Source organism: Dendropsophus ebraccatus, chromosome 2, assembly GCF_027789765.1.
Source record: "Dendropsophus ebraccatus isolate aDenEbr1 chromosome 2, aDenEbr1.pat, whole genome shotgun sequence".
NCBI lineage: Eukaryota > Metazoa > Chordata > Amphibia > Anura > Hylidae > Dendropsophus > Dendropsophus ebraccatus.
Window position 1 is genome coordinate 64,148,520 of NC_091455.1, and position 21,050 is coordinate 64,169,569.

Sequence of the window (21,050 nt, forward strand, 5' to 3'; positions counted from 1 at the left end):
CCTAGGCACCGGACCACGGGTGCCTAGTGGTAAATACGGCCCTGGCCATGACTATCAATAAGTGGCCCCCTCTTACCGCTAAAATCCTGTAATGGGAACATAGCCTCAACGTTTTATTACTGATGTAGCTACTCACTACCTATCATTAATAGTACCTAGGTTCAGTCTTAGTCCATTCCTGCAGTATTAAGTATTAAGATGTTTAATTTATGTGGGGTTTTTTGGACTTATTTAATATCCTTTTTTTAGGTATTCCTCCAATGAGTGGCACAGGCACATTACAGATCTATTTGCTAGATATAAATGATAATGCTCCTCAAGTCTTTCCCAAAGAAGTGGAAATTTGTGAACGACCGAATCCAAATGCAATTAACCTTACAGCAGTAGATGCCGACATAAACCCTAATGCAGGACCGTATATCTTTGAACTCCCGTTCAGCCCAATGGATATTAAGAAGAATTGGACCATTACTCGGATCAATGGTATGTGTCTATGTGTATAATGCGAGAGCATAACTTCAAATGGCAGCGTGTTAGCAGATATTGACACGTCATGTGAAAATTCAACATTGTTTACACCTGCCTTTATTCCAGAAGTGTAAAATTCTTAGATAAGCAACACTAAAAGCAGAACTAAAAGACTTCTAACTAGGCTTTATACATTAATACTACACTCAGTAGACACAGGGATATATACAATTACAAAGATTTAAGCTTTAAAGGGAACCAATTAGCCCGTTTGAGCTGATATGGTTCCCTTGAGCTTTGTATAAAGCACCTGGAGTGGCCCCGACACGTACCGGCCGCGGCCGCAGCAGGTGCTTTATAACGGAGAAAATGACTTTTATTCCCCGGGTCGTGACTAGATACGAGCGGGGAAGTAGTCATGGTGGGCGGCTCCCCGCTCGTATCTAGTCACTGCGCTCTGCCTGTCAGCGCACTCGGCAGGATGATTGACAGGCAGAGAGGCCAGTAACGGACCTCTCTGCCTGTCAATCATCATCACAGGCAGAGCGCAGTGACTAGATACGAGCGGGGAGCCGCCCACCATGACTACTTCCCCGCTCGTATCTAGTCACCTCTGACGGCTTATTAAAGGAAATGATTACATGAACATCGCTAGCGATGTTTGTGCAGCCCTGGCCACATGATTATTAAGACTTTTTCTATCCTCTGCGTTGTTTCCATGTAGTTTGTAGTTATATCCTTAGGTAAATATGGCGGTTTGAAGCACTGGGGCCTGCCCGCTCTGTTGACATTCATTAGGAGAGGTGGTCCCACCGGGGGCAGATTGGTGCTCTGGGGGGGGGGGCAGTAGTCCAAACCAATGTATCATCCTAAGGATAAAACTACAAAGTACATGGAAGGAGCACCGAGGATAAAGGTAGGAAACGTATCTTCATCCTCAGCGCACCGTGCAGAAAAGGGACAAATAAGCAGGTTAATATTCATCTAACCTACTGATTAATTCCCTTTTATCATCATGGCTGATCTGTGACTGTAATATGCTGCAAATTTTCTTCACGCAACTCTGCTGCAGAAAACCCATGAAGGGAGAGTTATCCAGATAGGCGTACCCATATGGCAGTCTTAAATAAAGCCTTACCTGAGTAGATTTACTGAGAGGCGCATGCTGGTGGGCCCTGCTCTGGAGAAGGTGGTTTTATTAACCAGTGGTTTCATTAAACTTATGGGGCTGACAGACATAGCCAAGTGCTACACTTAGACCACATTAGACTGGAGCTAACATGCTTTACTTCTGTTCTCATTCGCTCAGCTAAACACATCCACTAAACAGGCTTCCTGTCTTTTTTTAACCCATTAAAGTTTATCTCTTTAACCCATCTGATCATTTTATGACATTTGTAGCCTGTAAGCAAACTAAAAGTCAGCATAATCTGCTCCACATCATACCTACCTAAGCTAAGTTCTGTTACTGCCATGACCATATATTAGATGACTATAGATAACATTTCAATATGTTTGGTAGTACACACCCACTCTAAATATACAGTGGCAAATGTCAGAATCTTTTGTACATCTCTAGAATATTAATAAAGTAACTAATATTACTAGCAAAATGGAATAAAAGAGCTAAAAGTATACCTTCTTAAAACCAATCTGTTTGTTGTAGATGTTGTTCAGTAAATAGTTTATTCCTTGCTCTTGCTTTGTCTATTAGATTGCTTGTATTCAGACAAATTGAACCCGCTGCTGCAATTGTGTTTCTTCCCACAACTATTAATGTTAGGAACTGTGATATTGTTGATTGCTTTGTTACCTTGTCTTTTTAATACAAAATTGTATACATAACTGTGAGAAATGATCCACTATTGTTACTTTTATATATATATAAAAAAAACAACTTAAAGTGCAACCCATTGCCTTTACTTTGTTTTGTTATCTGCAAAATATATTGCTGAGGTTTATAGAGGAATGTGCTTTCCATTTTTGCAAGGGGATATTATAGCTGGTAAATAGTTGTTCTCTTTGAAAAGAACTTTGTAAAATCTTTTATGTGCTAAAACTTCCTCATTTAAGATCTTTGCAGAAAAACTTGAGAGAATGGATGCTGTGTTCCCATATAAAGACTCTCTACCAGAAACCTATTTTCTTCTAAGTTCTAAAACTGGGAATATAAAAGGATTGTTGCTGCACTGATACATAAGAGGCAAAACTACCTTGTAGACAGTGGGTAGCTTTTTGTTTGCTTGGATCTAATTGTCCAAGACATTTTATGGAAACCTGTATAAACTCCTAACCCAAGAGCCTATACACCTTGGTTCTTAAAGGCTTCTCCACTGGTACCTGATAGTCCTGTAATTCAGATACTATAGCACTGAAACAATTGTTGCCAAAACAAATGTATTGCTGCATTGAGATGCTACATGTATTTTATTTTGGACTACACACAGCTTTTCCTTTTTTGTAGAATTTTCAGTGTTTATGTCAGTACTTTAATCTAGAAGGTTTCATAATCCACCATCTGTGAGGTCCTGATGTTGATGAATAGAATTAAATGTACAAATTGTTACTATATTTGTTTACTACTATGGTAAATCTTCTGTTTTGACATTTGATTATATAGTAATCCATCTTGAATATATGTTTATAGTCCTGTGTTACTTTTACTATGTACTTTAATGATTGTCCATGCATTTAATCTAGTGAATTGGATTAACCAAGTGCAATTAAGTTACTGCATTTATAGTACTAATACGTAATAAGATTATACAATTATCACTATTGTTTTTCTTTTTAGGTGACCATGCTCAGCTCAGTCTCAAAATTGCCTCTCTTGATAATGGAAACTACAAAATCCCAATTCACATCACAGATTCAGGAAACCCTTCTTTGTCAAACACTTCATATCTCAGAGTTAAGGTCTGTGTCTGTGACATAAATGGATACTGTAGTGAAGTGGCCCACATCATTGGTACTGGTCTGGGGACAGGAGCCATCATTGCAATTCTTTTGTGCATCATTATTCTGCTCAGTAAGTATACCTGTGATTGAATGGCAATGTTAATATGTTGGTGGATATCTTTTGTTGCCACTCTTCAGAACTAATGAACTAATCTGAGATCTCTGTGTGCAATTTCCATCCAGGAAGGGCTGTAGTAAAAATCTTCCTATTTTGTACCTGCATAAATGAGTACATCACAGGTAGTAACTACAGTAGGTTGTCCAGTGATTTTTTAAATTAATTAATATAGTGGTCAGGCTGGGCTGAAAAAGTAGTACTCACCTACCATGTTCTAAACGTGCCTAGCCCTTACTGCTCACCACTTCCTAGCAATGTCTTGACATAAGAAAGTGCTCACTCAGCAAATCACAAGTTACAGCAGTGGACAGTCTCAGGGCCTTATTACACGGGACAATTATTGTTCAAAAAAATCACAAATCATTCGAACATCGTTCGATGTAAAAACGCGTCGTTCAGTCGTTCCCTAGTCTATCAGCCAGGAAAGGATGAACGCAAGAACAACCGTAGGTAACGATCATCGTCCTGTGTAATAGGGTGAACGATTAAGATCATTCGCCATAGCAGTCGTTTGAGATCATTGTTAGTCACCAAAAAAACGTCCCGTATAATACCACCCTTATTCTGGCTAAATTACAGAACAATCCCTTTAAGCATTATCGTTAGTAAGATGCCTTTAAAAAAAAACGGGGTTGGTGAAATATTTTGATTAGAGATGAGCGAACCTCAAGCATGCTCGAGTCCATCCAAACCCGAACTTTCGGCATTTGATTAGCGGTGGCTGCTGAAGTTGGATAAAGCCCTAAGGCTATGTGGAAAACATGGATATAGTCATTGGCTGTATCCATGTTTTCCAGACAACCTTAGAGCTTTATCTAAGTTCAGCAGCCCCAGCTAATCAAATACCGAACGTTCGGGTTCGGATCGACTTGAACCCGAACCCGGTTCGCTCATCTCTAATTTAGAAAAATCAACAACTACTGTACACCTCTGTCAAGTCTTCTATCGTACCCTCCCTAAGGTCGAAGCACAGTGGACACAGCTTCAGGATACAACACAGAGTTTATAAATTCATATAAAACGTTGTATAAATGCTGTTAGTACTTGTAGACTAAGCCTGCAAGTCCTGCATTCCACACCCACACTTTTTTGATTGACAACTCCTGTTTACAAACTCAAAAAACTTTAAAATAAAAACTAGAAAACTCAATAAGCTCTAGTGGCATGTTACCAGGGTTTTAAAGGTAAAAGGCAGAATCAAATAGATCATATATCTACAAGCTCAATGTTTCCTTTTGTGTTATATGCTACCCTTCTACAGGGTAGCATGGAAGACTAGATAGAACAGGATGCCGCCACAACTGAGGTTTACCTGAAATCTAATATTGTTTGGTATATCTGCTTATAAACACAAAGTACATTTTAAACCTCATTCTCAGAAAGTTATCTGCACATTGAGATTAGAAGTTACACCAATGAATTAATGATCATTCTACAAAATTTTGGTTTCCTTGCATTAGGCAAGCCACTTAGCGAATACTTTTACCTTGTGATGTCCAGATATTCCAAGCATAAGAATAAGGCTTGCCTCAATGATCAAATAAGAAAAGAACGGCAATGCTGCCAGCACACTGAGGAAGACACATGTAGCACAGCTAAAAAGAGCAATCCACAAACCACATAAATAATTCTAGCAGTTCTGTATTTTCCTCTAGTACTCTTAAGATTGCTGCAGTTGTGATGGATGTTATCATCATCTGAATTCATGTCATGTGTAATGGGAGAAACAGGCTGAGATTCTGCCTCGGTTTATTGTTTACTTGTAATACTGGGTTAAGAAATAATACTAATGATACGAATGTCAAGCATAAAATGTTTAATAAATGATTTTTGCAAATCACAATGACAGATTACATTGAGCATGTTCCTTTGCCGGTATTGGAAGCAGGCGATATCGGTATAGGTGCAATACATCATTTTCAGTAGCGTATGATAGCACTGTATATGATAAGTGTAAACAATTCCACTCAGTCACTTTAACAACAAATATGGCTGCCAATACAACTCCCATTGGGCTGTCACTCAGCTTTTCTGGAGGAAAACCAGCCTAGTTATGCTGCATTTTAGTAGAAAGCCCCTTATGACAACTTACAACTGTTAATAGCTGTTGTAATGGGGACTACATAGTGTTGGCCAAATGGGTCTCCATCATAAATGTAACTATTAACTGGGGATGTGCAAAACAATACAAAGAGTCTACAACAATAAACCGGCTTCATCAGTAAATTATAACTGCAAGGCAGACACTTAGGTGCTGATGGAAATGTCTACATTTAGGATACACTTCCTGCATAGTTTTAAATAGCAATTTAAACAAATAAAAATTATATGCTTTTTTGTATAGAATCTTCAATAGCTGGTAGTCCCTAGGCTGCCTCAACATGTCCTTCCAGAAAGCTGAACATAATGTTCACACTGAATTAAACTTCCTTTGTTGTCATACACTTATTATACATTGTTATGTAGGAGGCGCAAGAAATGTTCACTTGGCCCAATCTTTAAAAGCACTGTCATATATACTATTAGTACATTTTGAGTAACTATAGGGGGTCCTGTTTAAAGTGCTCATCTCTACGCCAGAGGGGATTAGCTATAAGCAGCAACTAACTCTGGAGAATCTGTCCTATTCTGTCCTGCATTACACAGTGTGGTGGCACTGAAGAGAAATTGAACACTTAAGTTCCCCATGCACCTTATACTTATATTGGCCAAACCCGCCATTTGTCTCTGTCTGATGTGGGTGGAGACGGGCTGGGTGTGATTGAAAAGTACTGCCTGACCCCTTTGTTCTTGGAGAGATAAGCCACCACCAGAGCTGTGTTGCTGCAGCTTACCCCTCCGCATAGTTCAGCCGTGCTAAACAATCATTTGTGTGGGGTGGGCGAGAGAGATAAAAGTTATTGAACGTGTATGTTCACCTTTGCTGCTAGTTTGCCCCACAGATTACAACTAATCACTAGCGGTCTAAGCAGGAGGACCCTTTCTGGTCAGTATATTATCAAGGGCCCTTTAAAGAGAAGAATTATTTTAAGAAATCTCTTAGGGAGATGTGTGCATTTCTGGACTCCTGACTGCAGACTATAAGATGCATCGGTGTTTTAGCTAAATTTTTCAATAATGATTTTGGGAAAGATGCTCTGTAAGTAGAACATCTTCAAAAATGATGCATATTTCAAACATTACCATAGCAATAGAATCCAAGGGAACAGACAAGAGCTGTAATCTCTCAAAATCAAATAACAAGATCAGAATGTGTATTGTTGGAAACATCTGCAGCCCTGATGATTTACGGCTTCTCAGCTTGTTTTTATGTTACACACATTTGCTTTACAGTTGTTAAAACCGATGTCGAAAGCAAATTGATTTACTTGTTCAAGTTAAAGTGTATTAATATTTAAAAGCCTTAGTTAAACTAATTGCCTTACTTAATTTGTCTACAAGAGAAATCAGATATGTTTAAAGTAAGATTTGGAAATAATTGGGTGAAAATTCCATTATGGGCTCAAGCCAAATATCACATTACTATTAGTCTTCCTTTGTATTTCGCAAATTAATGAAACTGCTGGTGCCTTAGTCACAAATTGCAATCATTACATGTACGCCTTTAACTACAGTTCTTTCTATATTTAACCCATCATTATTATTATTATTATTTGTGTGCCACAGCTCTGGTATTGATGTTTGTGGTATGGATGAAACGTCGCGATAAGGAAAGACAAGCCAAACAGCTTCTTATTGATCCCGAGGATGATGTCAGAGACAACATCTTAAAGTATGATGAAGAAGGTGGAGGAGAGGAAGATCAGGTAATAATTCCTCATAGGCAAGAAAGAGAATTGCGTGATAATCTCTGAGCTGGTTATATTTCCAACCATGCTTTCTATAGCGCATGTAATTAGCCTCTAGATTGGACAAGATGGATGGAATGTTAGTCGGAAAATGGGGAAGGTGCAGCTAATAAAGACTTCCCAGGTAATGCATTTGCCTATAGCCCTCCTAGGCACATCTATGAGTTGGCCAGGTTGAGAGCATCTGCCTATACGGTAATTTTTATGCTCTCAGAAATACCCTTACCACACTATTAGGGTATCTGCACATACACTGCCACTAGTATGTAAAATACTGGTGATTGTGGAGTGGAGCAACTAAATATAACAAGGGGATGTCATTGCAATAGAGGTAATAAGTAGTGCTGAACAAACCTGTCAAAATGTTCGGGTTCGGCAACGTTAGCCAGACCCGAATGCTCTGCGTTTCACTCCCTGCAGCTGAATAATTTGGATACCGCCATAGAGAGTCCTGCAAAACATGGATACAGCAACAGACTGTGTCCATGTTTTCTTGGCAGCCCTATGGCGGCATCCAACTTATGCAGCCGCTAGGAATCAAGCGCAGAGCATTCGGGTCTGGCTAACGTTGCCGAACCCAAACATTTTGACAGGTTTGCTCAGCACTAGTAATAAGATAACTTGGGATAACTACCATTGTAAAAAATGTATTTGTAGAACTAAAAAAGCGTTAAAAGTATAGCTTATAAATAGAGCTGCTAATGTCATTCACATATTATATGTAGTGTAAAATCTTTCTGGAGGCTTTAAGAACTGCAGCTGTGTGAGCTATAGTAGTTATACAGCCAATGCTGTACAAGGAGGGCAGACACTTTTTGGTTTTCTGCAATGAAAACGTGGCCATACATAGGAAAATAGACTACATCTACCTGTGCATCTGTTACATCTGGTATATGATGTAAATACCAAGAAGTAGTCTATGTTACAAAAGCTACAGTGGAATGAAAATATTCTGACTGAAACCATTGTCATACGCTTTCCTCATTTTATTTGCTCTTTTGAGCTGCAAAATAAACTGGAGTGAAAATGTATTGTAAGCATTACATAGAGGAGTCCTTGAATGCCTAAGCCCATGATATTGCTGTGTTTTGTAATCCATCAGATTGTTATATTGGTATGCAAAGGGCACATATGTATTACCATGTGTTAGTATGGAAGCATGTATGGAATGGAAGGCTGTTGTATCACCAGGGATTATATTGTAGTATAATGAACCTGGCTAAAAGGATGTCACTTACATTCCTCTGTATTTCTGTACTGCTGTGTACTTTTAAGGGTAAAGTAAATGTTGCATCTTGTAAGGTAAGAAACACTACTTCCTATTTCACACGTAATAAATTAACATAAAAAGAAGTTTTTTTTTTTTCTTAAGGTGTTGATTGCACCAGAGAGCTCCGAGGTGTTTTGTCACCCAAATCAAACACCTCCCGAGAACAGCGCATATCGTGACTGTAATCATTGCTTATAACTATAGCATGCAAGATCAGCCTGCACATGGTCATGTAGTAAGATGGGCAGAACCATGCAGTTTAAAAATAATATATTTGTTGTCATCTTTTGCATTTTTTTCAATTTCCTTTATAACAGTCCATGTTTAATATTTTTAGGACTATGATTTAAGCCAATTGCAACAGCCTGATACAGTAGAACCAGATACAATTAAACCTGTGGGGATACGGCGTATGGATGAAAGACCAATTCACGCAGAGCCCCAGTATCCTGTCCGATCGGCTGCTCCACATCCTGGTGATATTGGAGACTTCATCAATGAGGTAAATTGTAGCGCTATCCCACTAATACCACAGAATTATTGAAGAAGCCTCCAAAACATTTCTTCAGCTACTTTATCGAAGGACTCCATAATGTGGACTCCAATATGTGGTTGGGATTGATAATTATAATTTAGAAACCATTGGTGCATCTAATCTATCTGGATTTTTTTAACTGTTCACATATTGTTTTATTTTCAGTCAAAATGATGGTCATGTTTAGCTTTTATTTTACTGTGTGTGAACATGGCCTTATTGAGTATGCTTTGCTCCAGAAAGGAAAAAAAACTTGCTCATCACTGCCACCTTGTGGGAGGTTGTAACCCTTCAAGTCAGTGATCAGACTATAAAGACATGAATCTTTCCTAGGAAACTGAGTTACCTATATGTAGACAGCTGTTTTAGGGTTCTGGATCCTGCTGGGACAGGCCTCTGATGTGCCTCATTGTGCTTTATCTACTATTGACACCAACAACTTATAGCAGTTTTCTTTTTGCACTGTGGGCAACACCTTTCAGACCTTTTCGTGTGATATTATCTTTTGTGCAAGTCTACTCACAGCCCCATTGACTAATCTTAGGAGACTACAGAGATGAGGGTATGTCATCCTCTATCCCTCTTGTAATACATATTCAGTTCAGTGCCTTTTTCTCTACGCAGTTACTTTTTCAAAACTTCTACAGAGTAACACGCCAGATGAGGAACTTTATCTGTATGTATGAGTCTTAAGGCCCTATTCCACCAACAGATCTGACGACAGATTATCTGCCAAAGATTTGAAGCCAAACCCAGGAACAGACTATAAACAGAGAACAGGTCATAAAGGAAAGACTGGATTTCTCCTCTTTTCAAATCCACTCCTGGGTTTGGCTTCAAATCTTTGGCAGATAATCTGTCGTCAGATCTGTTGGTGGAATAGGGCCTATAGCCTCCATTAACCCCTTGATGTACCTGTACGTCCTGGGGCAGGTAGGGGAGTTTGGGGGGGGGGGGGGTGTCATGCTCGGCTATCAGCAGCTGGAGGTCATGGCTATTAGCAGGCGTGGACTGATCACCGTGCCTGGCTAATTAGTCATTTAGCCACCTTTGTCATACATGGTGGCTAATGTCATTTTTGCACAAACATTTCAAACTATTTTCTGCACTTACTAGCACTGGTCAGGAAAGTAGGCATTGTTTACTGGACGAAGGTGTGTTTTGCCACTTTTGGGCTATGTTCCCAAAAAGTATTTTGGTCAGTATTTTGCAACCAAAACCAGAAGTGGATTGTAAACACAGAATAATTATTTGCCGTTAAATGACAGCCATCCCCTAAATTTCAACAGTGTGTGAACATAGCCTATCTGTGTTTACAATCCACTTCTCTTTTTGGTTGCAAAATACTGACAAAAATACTGTGTGTGAACATAGCTTTAGAAGGAATTAACAAAAAACTAAAATGGTGCAAATTTAGCCAACATTTATGCCTGCTCATGGTTCAAATACACCTAATGTATTAAGGGGTAACTTAATTTATTAAAAAGCACATCTTTTTTTAGACTTTGTTCAAGCAAAGGATTGGAAATAGGTCAGTCAAAAGAAAGCTTCTCATGAGTGAAACTCAACCCAAACGCTGTATAAGTAATACTAGCTGTATTATATATTACTTCATATACTACAAGTAATACTAGTTGTATTATATAAAACTTCATATTCTACAAGTAATACTAGTTGTACTATATACAACTTTACATACTACAAATAAAACTACAAGTTGTTTAGTAGGGTCACACATAGAGTCAAATCTGCAGAGTTGACACTAACAGCAAAGTAGATGATATTTTTTATAAAACCCAAGCCTATGCATCTAGGGTGAGGTTTCATATTTGCAGTATGTTAGCAGCGCTCCTCGCCACCTCACTGTGCAGGGAACTGAAGCCAACTCCACTCACTTGAATGAGGCGAAACTGCAATTCTCTGCAAAGTGGGTGGCCAGGGTACAACAATGTAGTGAATGCAGTATTACATCTCCCACCAATTATATATCCTAGCAATATGACTAGAGATGAGCGAACCTTGAGCATGCTCGAGTCCATCAGAACCCTGATCGTTCGGCATTTGATTAGCGGTGGCTGCTGAAGTTGGATAAAGCTCTAAGGTTGTCTGGAAAACATGGATACAGCCAATGACTATATCCATGTTTTCTACATAGCCTTAGGGCTTTATCCAAGTTCATCAAGCACCACTAATCAAATGCCGAACAGTCGGGTTTGGATCGACTCGAGCATCCTCGAGGTTTGCTCGTCTGTAAATATGACGTCACTTTAAAGGTTGGGAAATCCCCTTTAACGCCCATCTCTTACTCAATTCCTCTTGGTTTCCAGGAATACAGTACTTGTCTTAAAGTTTTAATCAACAATAAGGCGTCAGCTTTATAATACTCAATGCTACTAAAAGAACTGGCTACTGTATTCACAAGGGGAATTAATGTGGTTGGAAAATAATAGGCTACCAGTACTGCATTGTCTCTTAAATTCAATTATAAACCAAATTTAATAATACTTAATTTTTATTTCCCTCACGTATGCCCCTTTCAGTTGGTGAGAATGGGTGAAATTCAATACCTTCATAATTACCAAGAGTTGTTTCAAATAGGATTAGTGTATAGAGAAGCCAAATTAAATCAATTATGTAAGTGCTTTATACACTTGTCTTGGGAAGCATTTTAACAGTCCTGTGAGTTGGTTTTTAAGTTATTCAAGCAAAGCAGGCAGTGTACATTATAATAGTGAAGGACAGAATGTCTTCCTTGATTTACTTGGTAAATGTTTTGCTCTCGGAGTAGCTAAATGTATAGAGCCAAATGTGGTCAATGTCATACATGTGTAATAGCGATGACTTCTGAGCAGTGCTCATTTATTTAGTAGTAGTAGTATTTTACTAAATGCCATTTGTATTGCTATGAGCTTTTATGATCTTCCACTCTGCATGTAAACTTTGGTCGATGGATACTCTTAGAGCATTTATTCTGGGAGCTCTCATAATGATCTAAATAGAGGGCCTAAATCAGACGTCAGCTTGTCTGCTATTTACTATGACATCATATTTATATAATACCCAAGTTTAGAATCCATTCTGAGAGCTCTTAGTATGCAAGTACAAATGTAAGTATTGTCTCCTGACTTTGTGCCCCCTGTTCATATGGTTTATGATCCAGTCATACAGTGCCTAATTATAAGCTCATACAGTACATCGACCAAATAACATTGACAAAATAACAATGCCATACAGTGCCACAATTTGCTTCTAATATAGTGTATGTACAGTGCCACTCAGTATATATCACACATATTCAAATAGTGCCAATATACAGTCACCAAATAACAGCTCCATAAATAAAGTAATATGAGTGCTGTAAAAACTGCTATTCAATTAAAGGGGTAGTGCGGCGCTAAACATTTATTCACAAAATAACACACATTACAAAGTTATACAACTTTGTAATGGGTGTTATGTATGTGAATGGCCCCCTTCCCGTGTTCCCCCCCCCCCACCCCCACCCACTCTAGACCCGGAAGTGTGGTGCATTATAATCACCGCATTCGTGTCGTCCCCCGGCCGCCATCTTGTGACAATGACGTCATCTTCGGGAGACCAGCCTCTGGCGCGTCGTCAGCTGCTCAGCCGCAATTGGCTGAGCATAACTGTGCTCAGCCAGTTGCGGCTGAGGAACTGATGACGCGACAGAGGGGGGTCGGCCTTCTGAAGATGACGTCATTGTCACAAGATGGCGGCCAGGGGTCGACACGAATGCGGTAAGTATAATGCACCACACTTCCGGGTCTAGCGTGGGTGGGGGGAAACACTGGGAAGGGGGCCATTCACATACTTAACACACATTACAAAGTTGTATAACTTTGTAATGTGTGTTATTTTGTGAACAAATGTTTAGCGCCGCACTACCTCTTTAATATTAAGTGTTGTGGGGGTTGCAGGCCTTCAGCTTTCTGTGGTGCCTTCATCAGTATGGACAGGTAATGCATCTCATGTGACAGCGGGTGAGTCTACTACAAGACGCTTAAAGAGGACCTGTCACCCACCGTTCCAGGGTGACAGGCTCCCGACCCCCCCCCCCCCCCCCCCGTTAGAGCCCCTTATACTTACCTCATCGTGCCAGGTCCCGCTTCCTGAGCCGGTCGGGTGACTGAGATTTAAGCGCCCGAAGCCCGGCCCGCACGATCACAGGAGAGTCGGATGCTCATAGAGAATGAATGGGGAGTTCGATGCTCCGTCATTCTCTATGGGCATCGGACTCTCCTGTGAGCGTGCGATGAGGTAAGTATAGGGGGCTCTAACGGGGGGTCGGGAGCCTGTCACCCCGGCACGGGGGGTGACAGGTTTCCTTTAATGAGACATGGCTCCCACTTCACTTGATCCCAGTCTGTATTCCTATTTGCAGTGTAAGGCTATGTTCACACAATGTCAAAAATAAAGAAAAGGCAGCCATTTTTGCTATTTAAAAAAATAGCAAAAGTCCTGGACAACGTCCCGGAGGAGCGATCTCCGCCACTAGACACCAGGGAAATGCTGCATCCGGTAATCGGAGGCAGCTGTCATGTTTGACAGCTGCATCTGATTACTGTATTAGCGGGCACGGCGATGGGACCGTGCCCGCTAATACCCGCGGTCCCGGGCTACATGAGGCACCCAGGACCGCGGCGGTTCAGAGCGGGGTCGCCGCACGGCCCCGCTCTGAACGCCCGCACTCGCGCAAGGACGTTCAGTTACGTCTTTGTGCGGGAAAGGGTTAAAAATATGTCCGTTATTGCCGCGATTTATCTGACTGCAATGCATTAAAGTCAATGGAAAGACGGACAATGTATTCAATAACGGACCTTATCACCGTGGATGTCAAAATAATGATTGTGAGGCTATGTTCACACAAAGTTTTTTCAGCTCCGTTTAAAATAACGTCCGTCATTTTGAGTCTAAAATAACGGACGTTATTTAGCAGCCTGGCCTCCCCATTGACAGTTGTTTGTACATTATTCTAGTTTGGGATTACTAATTGTCCTTTGGGTGTGGCTTAATTGAAAAGTCCATTGAATTTAATAGTAAAATGATCATGTTCATTATTTTGACGTCCACGGCAAAAATGTCCGTTATTCAATACACTGTGCGCATTGAACGTCCGTCTTCTCATTGACTTCAATGCATTGCCATTGCAGTAAATTAAATCGCGGCAAAAACGGTCGTTTTAAAAAAAATTAAATCGGACGCCTTTTCATTAATTTTCACGTTGTGTAAACATAGCTTGACAATTATTTTCGGACATTTTTTGCAAACAGCGGACATTTTTAATAGTTGTTCACACAGTTTTTTTTTCCCCACCGTTCTTTCTCCGTTTTTACCATTAAATTCAATGGACTTTTCAATTAAGCCACAGCCAAAGGCCAGTTAGTAACCCCAAACTAGAATAATGTAACAGCAGCCATCATTGCACTAAGTCTAAGCCAGTCTGCTAAATGACGTCCATTATTTTAGACTGAATATGACGGACGTCATTTTAGGCAGAGCAGAAAACATAGCCTAAACCTGTATCGTGCTCCTAAGGGTTTCCACAAATAGGAACTTCACCATTTAGTGTTTACTTTGGAGACTGCTATCATTTCTTATACTCAGCATTTTTTCCAGAGCTATATTTCTTTCCATGAGATGAGTATGAGTAATGCATAAAACACTCCCAAAAAAACCCTATAGCTAATAATCAGATTTCATGATTGTACAGATAAGGTATAAAACAAGTGGAAACAGTGTTGTGATTGGCTCCCGGGAGTGGTCAGTGACCCTTTTTGATGAAACAATTTGTATAGATAAGGCCCAGAGCTAAAACCTCTTATTCCGTGTAACTATCTTTTGAGTTTGCATTTAGTATTTTCCCATTAGCTGTGGGATGTGTTCTTACTTAAGTCATGTCTGTTCTGCCGCTTCTTTCAGTCATTAGTCTCAATGGCTTACTAAGTTCAGGCATATTCCTCACCTAAATATCTCTAGAATTCATTCCTTCTCACTTAATTCTACCAACATTGTAATCCACTTATAAATTATATCTTGGTTTGACAGCTGTGCCCATTCCAGTCCTTGCAAAACTCTTTATTTACAGATTCCTCCATCTATAAAAAAAATCCTCCTGAACAGTCACTAATCTTCACGCTGGCCTCCTATCTCCATGAAATTAAGAATTATAACCCTTCCTTGGAAATGCTGTAATCATTTTGTCGTGCTATGTCATCGATCTGTCAGTAATAAAATATTTCCCCATCTTATTTAGCTAGTGTTGTTCAAAGATTTCTAGATTACTATAATCTATTTATTTCATTTCATATGCTCCCCGTGGATTTTTTTTCACATATATCATTTTATTATGGTTTATAAATAATGACTCTAAATTATTATAGCAATGACTATTTTTTAATCATTTATATTTTTTATATTTTGGCTTTGAAAACATACAAATCCTGTGTCCACATCTGCAACTTGATTTCCATTACTTATGGAAACTGCATTACAGTGATGGATCCATCTCACAGATTGGGGTCTGTTGGGTTATGCTGCTGTGTCCATCACTCTGCAATGGATGCTCCTAATGGAGATTCCAATACAGATGTTAACATTATGCCTATGATCCCATTAGCATGCCGTCAGTTTATGTATAGTTATTTTTTATTTATAAATAATAATTGTGGATCAAAAATGCTGTGGGAAGATACTAGAGTCAGTAGGGAAATATGAACACCATACCCATGAAGTTTTTGTAATTGTTTGTTTTTCAGTTTTTTTAAATTGCTGCAGCCTTTTTTTTTCCCATTCTTGAAAGAAAAAAAACTCTTGTTTTTATTCGAATGTTTATATGCATATTGGCTTTTTCCCCTCAATTCTTCTTAGAATCACATGATGAAAGAATCACATGGAAAAAAAGTGACAGAATGGCAAAAGTGATAACACACCTAGGCTATGTTCACACAACGTCCAAAAAAGGAAAAAAGCGTCTGTTTTTTGTGTTTAAAAAGATGTTTGTTATTGCATCATTTCAAGTGGATTGACTAAAATGCATTGAAGTCTATGGAATAACAGACGTCTTTTTCACACATTGTATTGAATGACGGACGTCTTTTGAGGTGGAAGCATTCAATACAATGTGTGAAAAAGATGTCCGTTATTCCATAGACTGCAATGCATTTTAGGCAAACCACTTGAAATGATGCAATAACGGACGTCTTTTTAAACACAAAAAATGGACGCTTTTTTCCTTTTTTGGACGTTGTGTGAACATAGCCCTATACAAATTTACACAAAAATGGGAAAACATCAGAAAACTGCCAAAAAGCAGTAAAACCTATTGGCAGTTTTTTTGTTTTGATTTTTTTTTCGTGTTTTTTCAGCCCAAAAAAGTCATTTTTGTCTATGAAAATATCTACATTCGGTATGATAAAATCAACTATCGAACTTTCATTTTAATGTTTTAAGAGCTTTTTCATGAAAAACTTGGAACTAAGAGTGTGAAAGCCATTACATTTTCCCATGTGATATTAAGGCAGATTGGACTTCACTAATGGTTTCCCTGAATCTGAAGTCTACTTTGTGTATTAGCATCCTATGGGCAAACTATATTACAGAAACACTGTACTGTACTTATGTGTCAATAATCTGAAGTAAAGGAGACCACAGAAGATGGACTTTATATATATGGTAGTGACCTTTTAAGAAAAAATAAGTAAAGAAATGATATTCAGTGAAAATTTCAAATTATTGACCAAAGAGCCTGTACAGCCAAATCATTGGCCTAATTTTTTTCTTCACACAATGTTGAAAATAAAGAAAAAGCGTCTGCTTTTGCAATTTTAAAAAAGGTCCGTTATTTTAAACGGACATTTCATTTTAAAGAGCTGAAAAAATGTGATGTGAACATAGCCTATATAGTCAAATAACTTCTTCCCTGGACGTGTTTAGGGGACAGTGGCTTTGTATTATGACATGCAATGGAACATGGTGCCCATAGCAACTATTTAAGACACTAGTTTAATTTCTTATGAAACACAGCAGTCTTTTTTTGTTTTGTTTTTACATCATTACATTCTGAGATTTAAGGTTTTTTTTTTTACATTTTCTATTCACATTGCTGTATGGTGGCTCTTTTTTGTGGGATACCATTTTTTGTACCATTTTAAAGTTTTCGAGCTTTAATGCAGCTGTGTAGTGATGTTTTTTTGTAGGGTAAGCTTTGCCTTTTATACAACATTTGATCAATGCATGTATTTGTACAGCAGTTATGATTCTGTTTTATCTTTTATGCATTTGTTTTATAGTATTAGCGGTTTTTAGTTGCAATCGGGGACTTGAAACCACAGCTGCCATAGCAACCTATTGGCACCCCATGATTACATTGTTGGGGAACTGAAGTGGTGGTAGCACTATACATACAGATATATACTACTATGGTTATTTTGTACAGGCAACAAGGTCAGACTGTCAAAAAGTTTGAACAGATGAGGCCTAGTTCTATTTAAGACATTTTCACTGAATTCACTTATATGGTAGCATTAATTTTCAGACACAAAAGCAATGAGGCTTCTGTAATGAAGCATTTATGGACGGCTGTCATAATTAGCCATGGTTAGTGTTAATTTATTACAAGGATCTATAATGTATCTGAAAAGTAACAGGTCATAAAAGATTTTCTCTTCCAATAATGCACTGTAATTATATTACATTCATTTAAGATTAGCGTATATTCCTATATAAAAAGTTTTACGTGCAGTCTAATAAGTGATGTAAATGGCATTCTTATGTCTAAGTACTTATTTTTTTCTTTTCTAGGGGCTGAAGGCAGCAGACAATGACCCCACGGCTCCACCATATGACTCTCTCTTAGTGTTTGACTATGAAGGTAGTGGTTCTACTGCAGGCTCTCTAAGCTCCCTGAACTCATCAAGTAGTGGTGGCGAGCAAGATTATGATTACCTAAATGACTGGGGCCCTCGTTTCAAGAAACTCGCTGATATGTATGGAGGAGGAGATGATTGAACTTTGGAATAAACTTTCGTTTTTGTGGACAAGAACAAACATTTGAACTGATATTCCCAAAAAGCGTAAAGAAGCTTGGCTTTAACTTTGTAGTCTACTAGCACAAGTGCTTGTTTGAAGGCTTTGGCATAGGCTGCAAACCAATTTGGGCTCAGTGGGAATATCAGTCATCCAATACTGTTTGGAAAAAAAAAATGATTGAGCTCAGTTACACTTGAATTTTACAGTACAGAAGCACTGGGATTTTATGTGCCTTTTTGTACCTTTTTCAGATCGGATTTAGTTTTATGTTCAACGCTTTAATGGTACTGATTTCTGAAAGGGTGAAAAGACAAGGTATGTTGTGGGTGGGGTGGCGTAAGTAATTACAAGGATTCTCTTCATCGCGCCTTTTTTTTCCCTTTTTTTACGTTGTGTTGCTTTTGTTATAATCAGGAATAAAGAACAAATTTCATTAGAATAACTTTATTAGCTGCAAACAAAACCATGTGATTGACATGTACAGTGCATTATACTTAGTTGTAGGTTTTTAGGGTTATTTCATTGGAAGTCTACCAGATTTTGCAGTTGGTTGCAGGAAAAGGGAGTTGTCATATCACCAGTTTTTAGCATAATTGACTTTTTTTGTAGCAGGATTGATTTTTTTTTTCTTTCACAAGATAGGCACATTTTGGTCTTAATCAATGTACACTCTTTTCATTTGGGTATTTTTTTCACTTCACTGTAAAAATGGTATGTGTACATAATGTTTTATCAACATAGTCTATAAAGAAGTTTTTCAAACTTCAGAACATGTGTATGTATTATTTGGACTATGGATTCAGGTTTTGCATGTTTATATCTTTTTTTCTTTATAAATAAAGTATTTACAAAAACAGGTGACAAACATAATTATGTTTAAGCGGACAAACTGTAGACTCTGTACACCATTTCTTTTCTATTATTATTGATTTGGGAGGGTGAAAACAAAACGTTCTTAGCACAAATGTTTTACATAATTTGTACCAAAAATTAAACAAATCAGATAGGGGCAAACTGACGTCGGTGGCACTACTAATACATGTTTAAAGGGGTGGGAAGCTTTTAAACTGGAGAGACTTTGACAACGGCTTTGCCTCTGTATTGTGTACCAGAATATAAATGATGCACCTCTGACCCCACGTTCTGAATAAAATGCTAATTTTGGATCTGGTGACTGGTTTGAATTTTTTTTTTGTTTCCACTTCAACAATTTTGAATGCTGAGAAAAATCCCAAGATGCCCTGAATTCAATGAGAAAAAGGAAAAGTGTATTACTGGAGCTTGCAATAGCTGTTACCTACTTCTTATGTGTTCTACTGAAAAGAAATCTGATTTCCCTTTTGAATATTGAAGTACAAAAGTATATGGTGAATTTGAGTGGTTGAGGTGTTGCTTGGGAATCTACGTCTTCTATGTGTGGCAGTTGAAGGATACAGTGCTTATTCATGTCTTAAAAAGAAGGAACATTTAATAAAACCACAAGTGGAACCTGCATTTTGCATTACGCCGAACAGTGTTGTTTATAACCAGTAACAAATGAGAACAATCCTAACACAATAATTTATAATAATTAAAACTTGCCCTTTCATTGAGCCAGGCGGCATGAAAACATAATACATTAGCAGCCTTCGTTCCCTTTGGTTCTTACAGACAGAGCTCTTTTTCCTAATGATTGGATTTCTGGTCATTAAGTGGTGCAGTGTACCTGGGGATTTCGGTAATGGAGCTTTACATTTGCCCTTTTGTGTCCTAGAGTTCAGGCAACAACAATAAATCTGTGTGATAATAAACAAAAGAAGACCTCATTTGTCTCGGTTAATTGTAACAACACCATTTTTGTCTTTTGCATTTTCATTCATTGTCCTTTGATTGTTTTTGTGGATTTTTATGTGAAATCAGCTAATTCTCAACTTATATTAGTATACTATAGGAAAAAAAATCATAAATATATGCAAACATAACCAAGAACCTGGTCTCTGTGCTGGTCTACTGTATCACTGGAACATTAGGTGGCATGTAATGAACAACAAATTCCAGTGGTAGGCAAGATACATTTCTTTTTAAATAGCTGTCCTAGAATTGTCTGCACTTTTTATTCTAATTTCAAAGTTAAAATGAACAGTAGGTGATGGCTTTAAAGGGGTATTTTGCTTAGTATTACTATGTTAGTAATATTTTGCTGCCCAGGCGCACAATATAAAAAACAGGTTATTCTTAACTTTTTGCACTCCCCCTGTGTCCTCCGTCAGCTGAGGCACTGTGTTAGTGGGCTGTCACTGCCGGTTGCCAGTGGGTTTTGAAAGTGGAGGTTGGATTGTTCAGCCAGGGACCAAAGATGATGTAGGAGGACACTGGGGGAGTGCTAAGAGGTAAGAAATAGGCTGTTATGTTCTGTGCCTGGGCAGCCACATATTAAAAGTTTATTATAGGCAGAATACCCCTTTAAAAGGGGCTACAGTAATCTAGAACCTCACCATACTTGTGCCTTATGTACTTTTCTCTTACTGAACCAAACTAAGGCAAAATAGACTGGAGTGTCCAATACAGTGGAAGGTAAAGGCTGTAGCAAAAATGATACTGTCTAACTCTTATTGCTCAGCCAATAACTGGCCCTATAACTGAACATATAGCCACATATATTACATGGGCCTCTAACGTTCAAGGGGTTATCGAGGTAACAAAAACAATATTCCAAACTATCCCCTTCCCAATACCACCCTATGTCTAATATACGTGTATAACCTCACACCCTTTGGCTATGTTCACACAACGTAAAAAATAGAGAAAAGGTGGACGATTTTGCTA

General features: G+C 38.5%; 1 protein-coding gene across 1 annotated transcript in view; it reads left to right on the forward strand.

The window, feature by feature from the left end:
• Positions 1-19,411, forward strand: part of CDH2 (cadherin 2) — a 231,529-nt gene extending 212,118 nt beyond the window's left edge. Inside the window, exons 12-16 of the mRNA XM_069957672.1 lie at positions 250-483; positions 3,263-3,496; positions 7,211-7,350; positions 9,000-9,164; positions 18,018-19,411. Coding sequence (XP_069813773.1) covers positions 250-483; positions 3,263-3,496; positions 7,211-7,350; positions 9,000-9,164; positions 18,018-18,224 — 980 coding nt within the window. The 3' untranslated portion in view covers positions 18,225-19,411. The remainder of the gene's footprint in view (positions 1-249; positions 484-3,262; positions 3,497-7,210; positions 7,351-8,999; positions 9,165-18,017) is intronic.
• Positions 19,412-21,050: the final 1,639 nt, after the last annotated feature.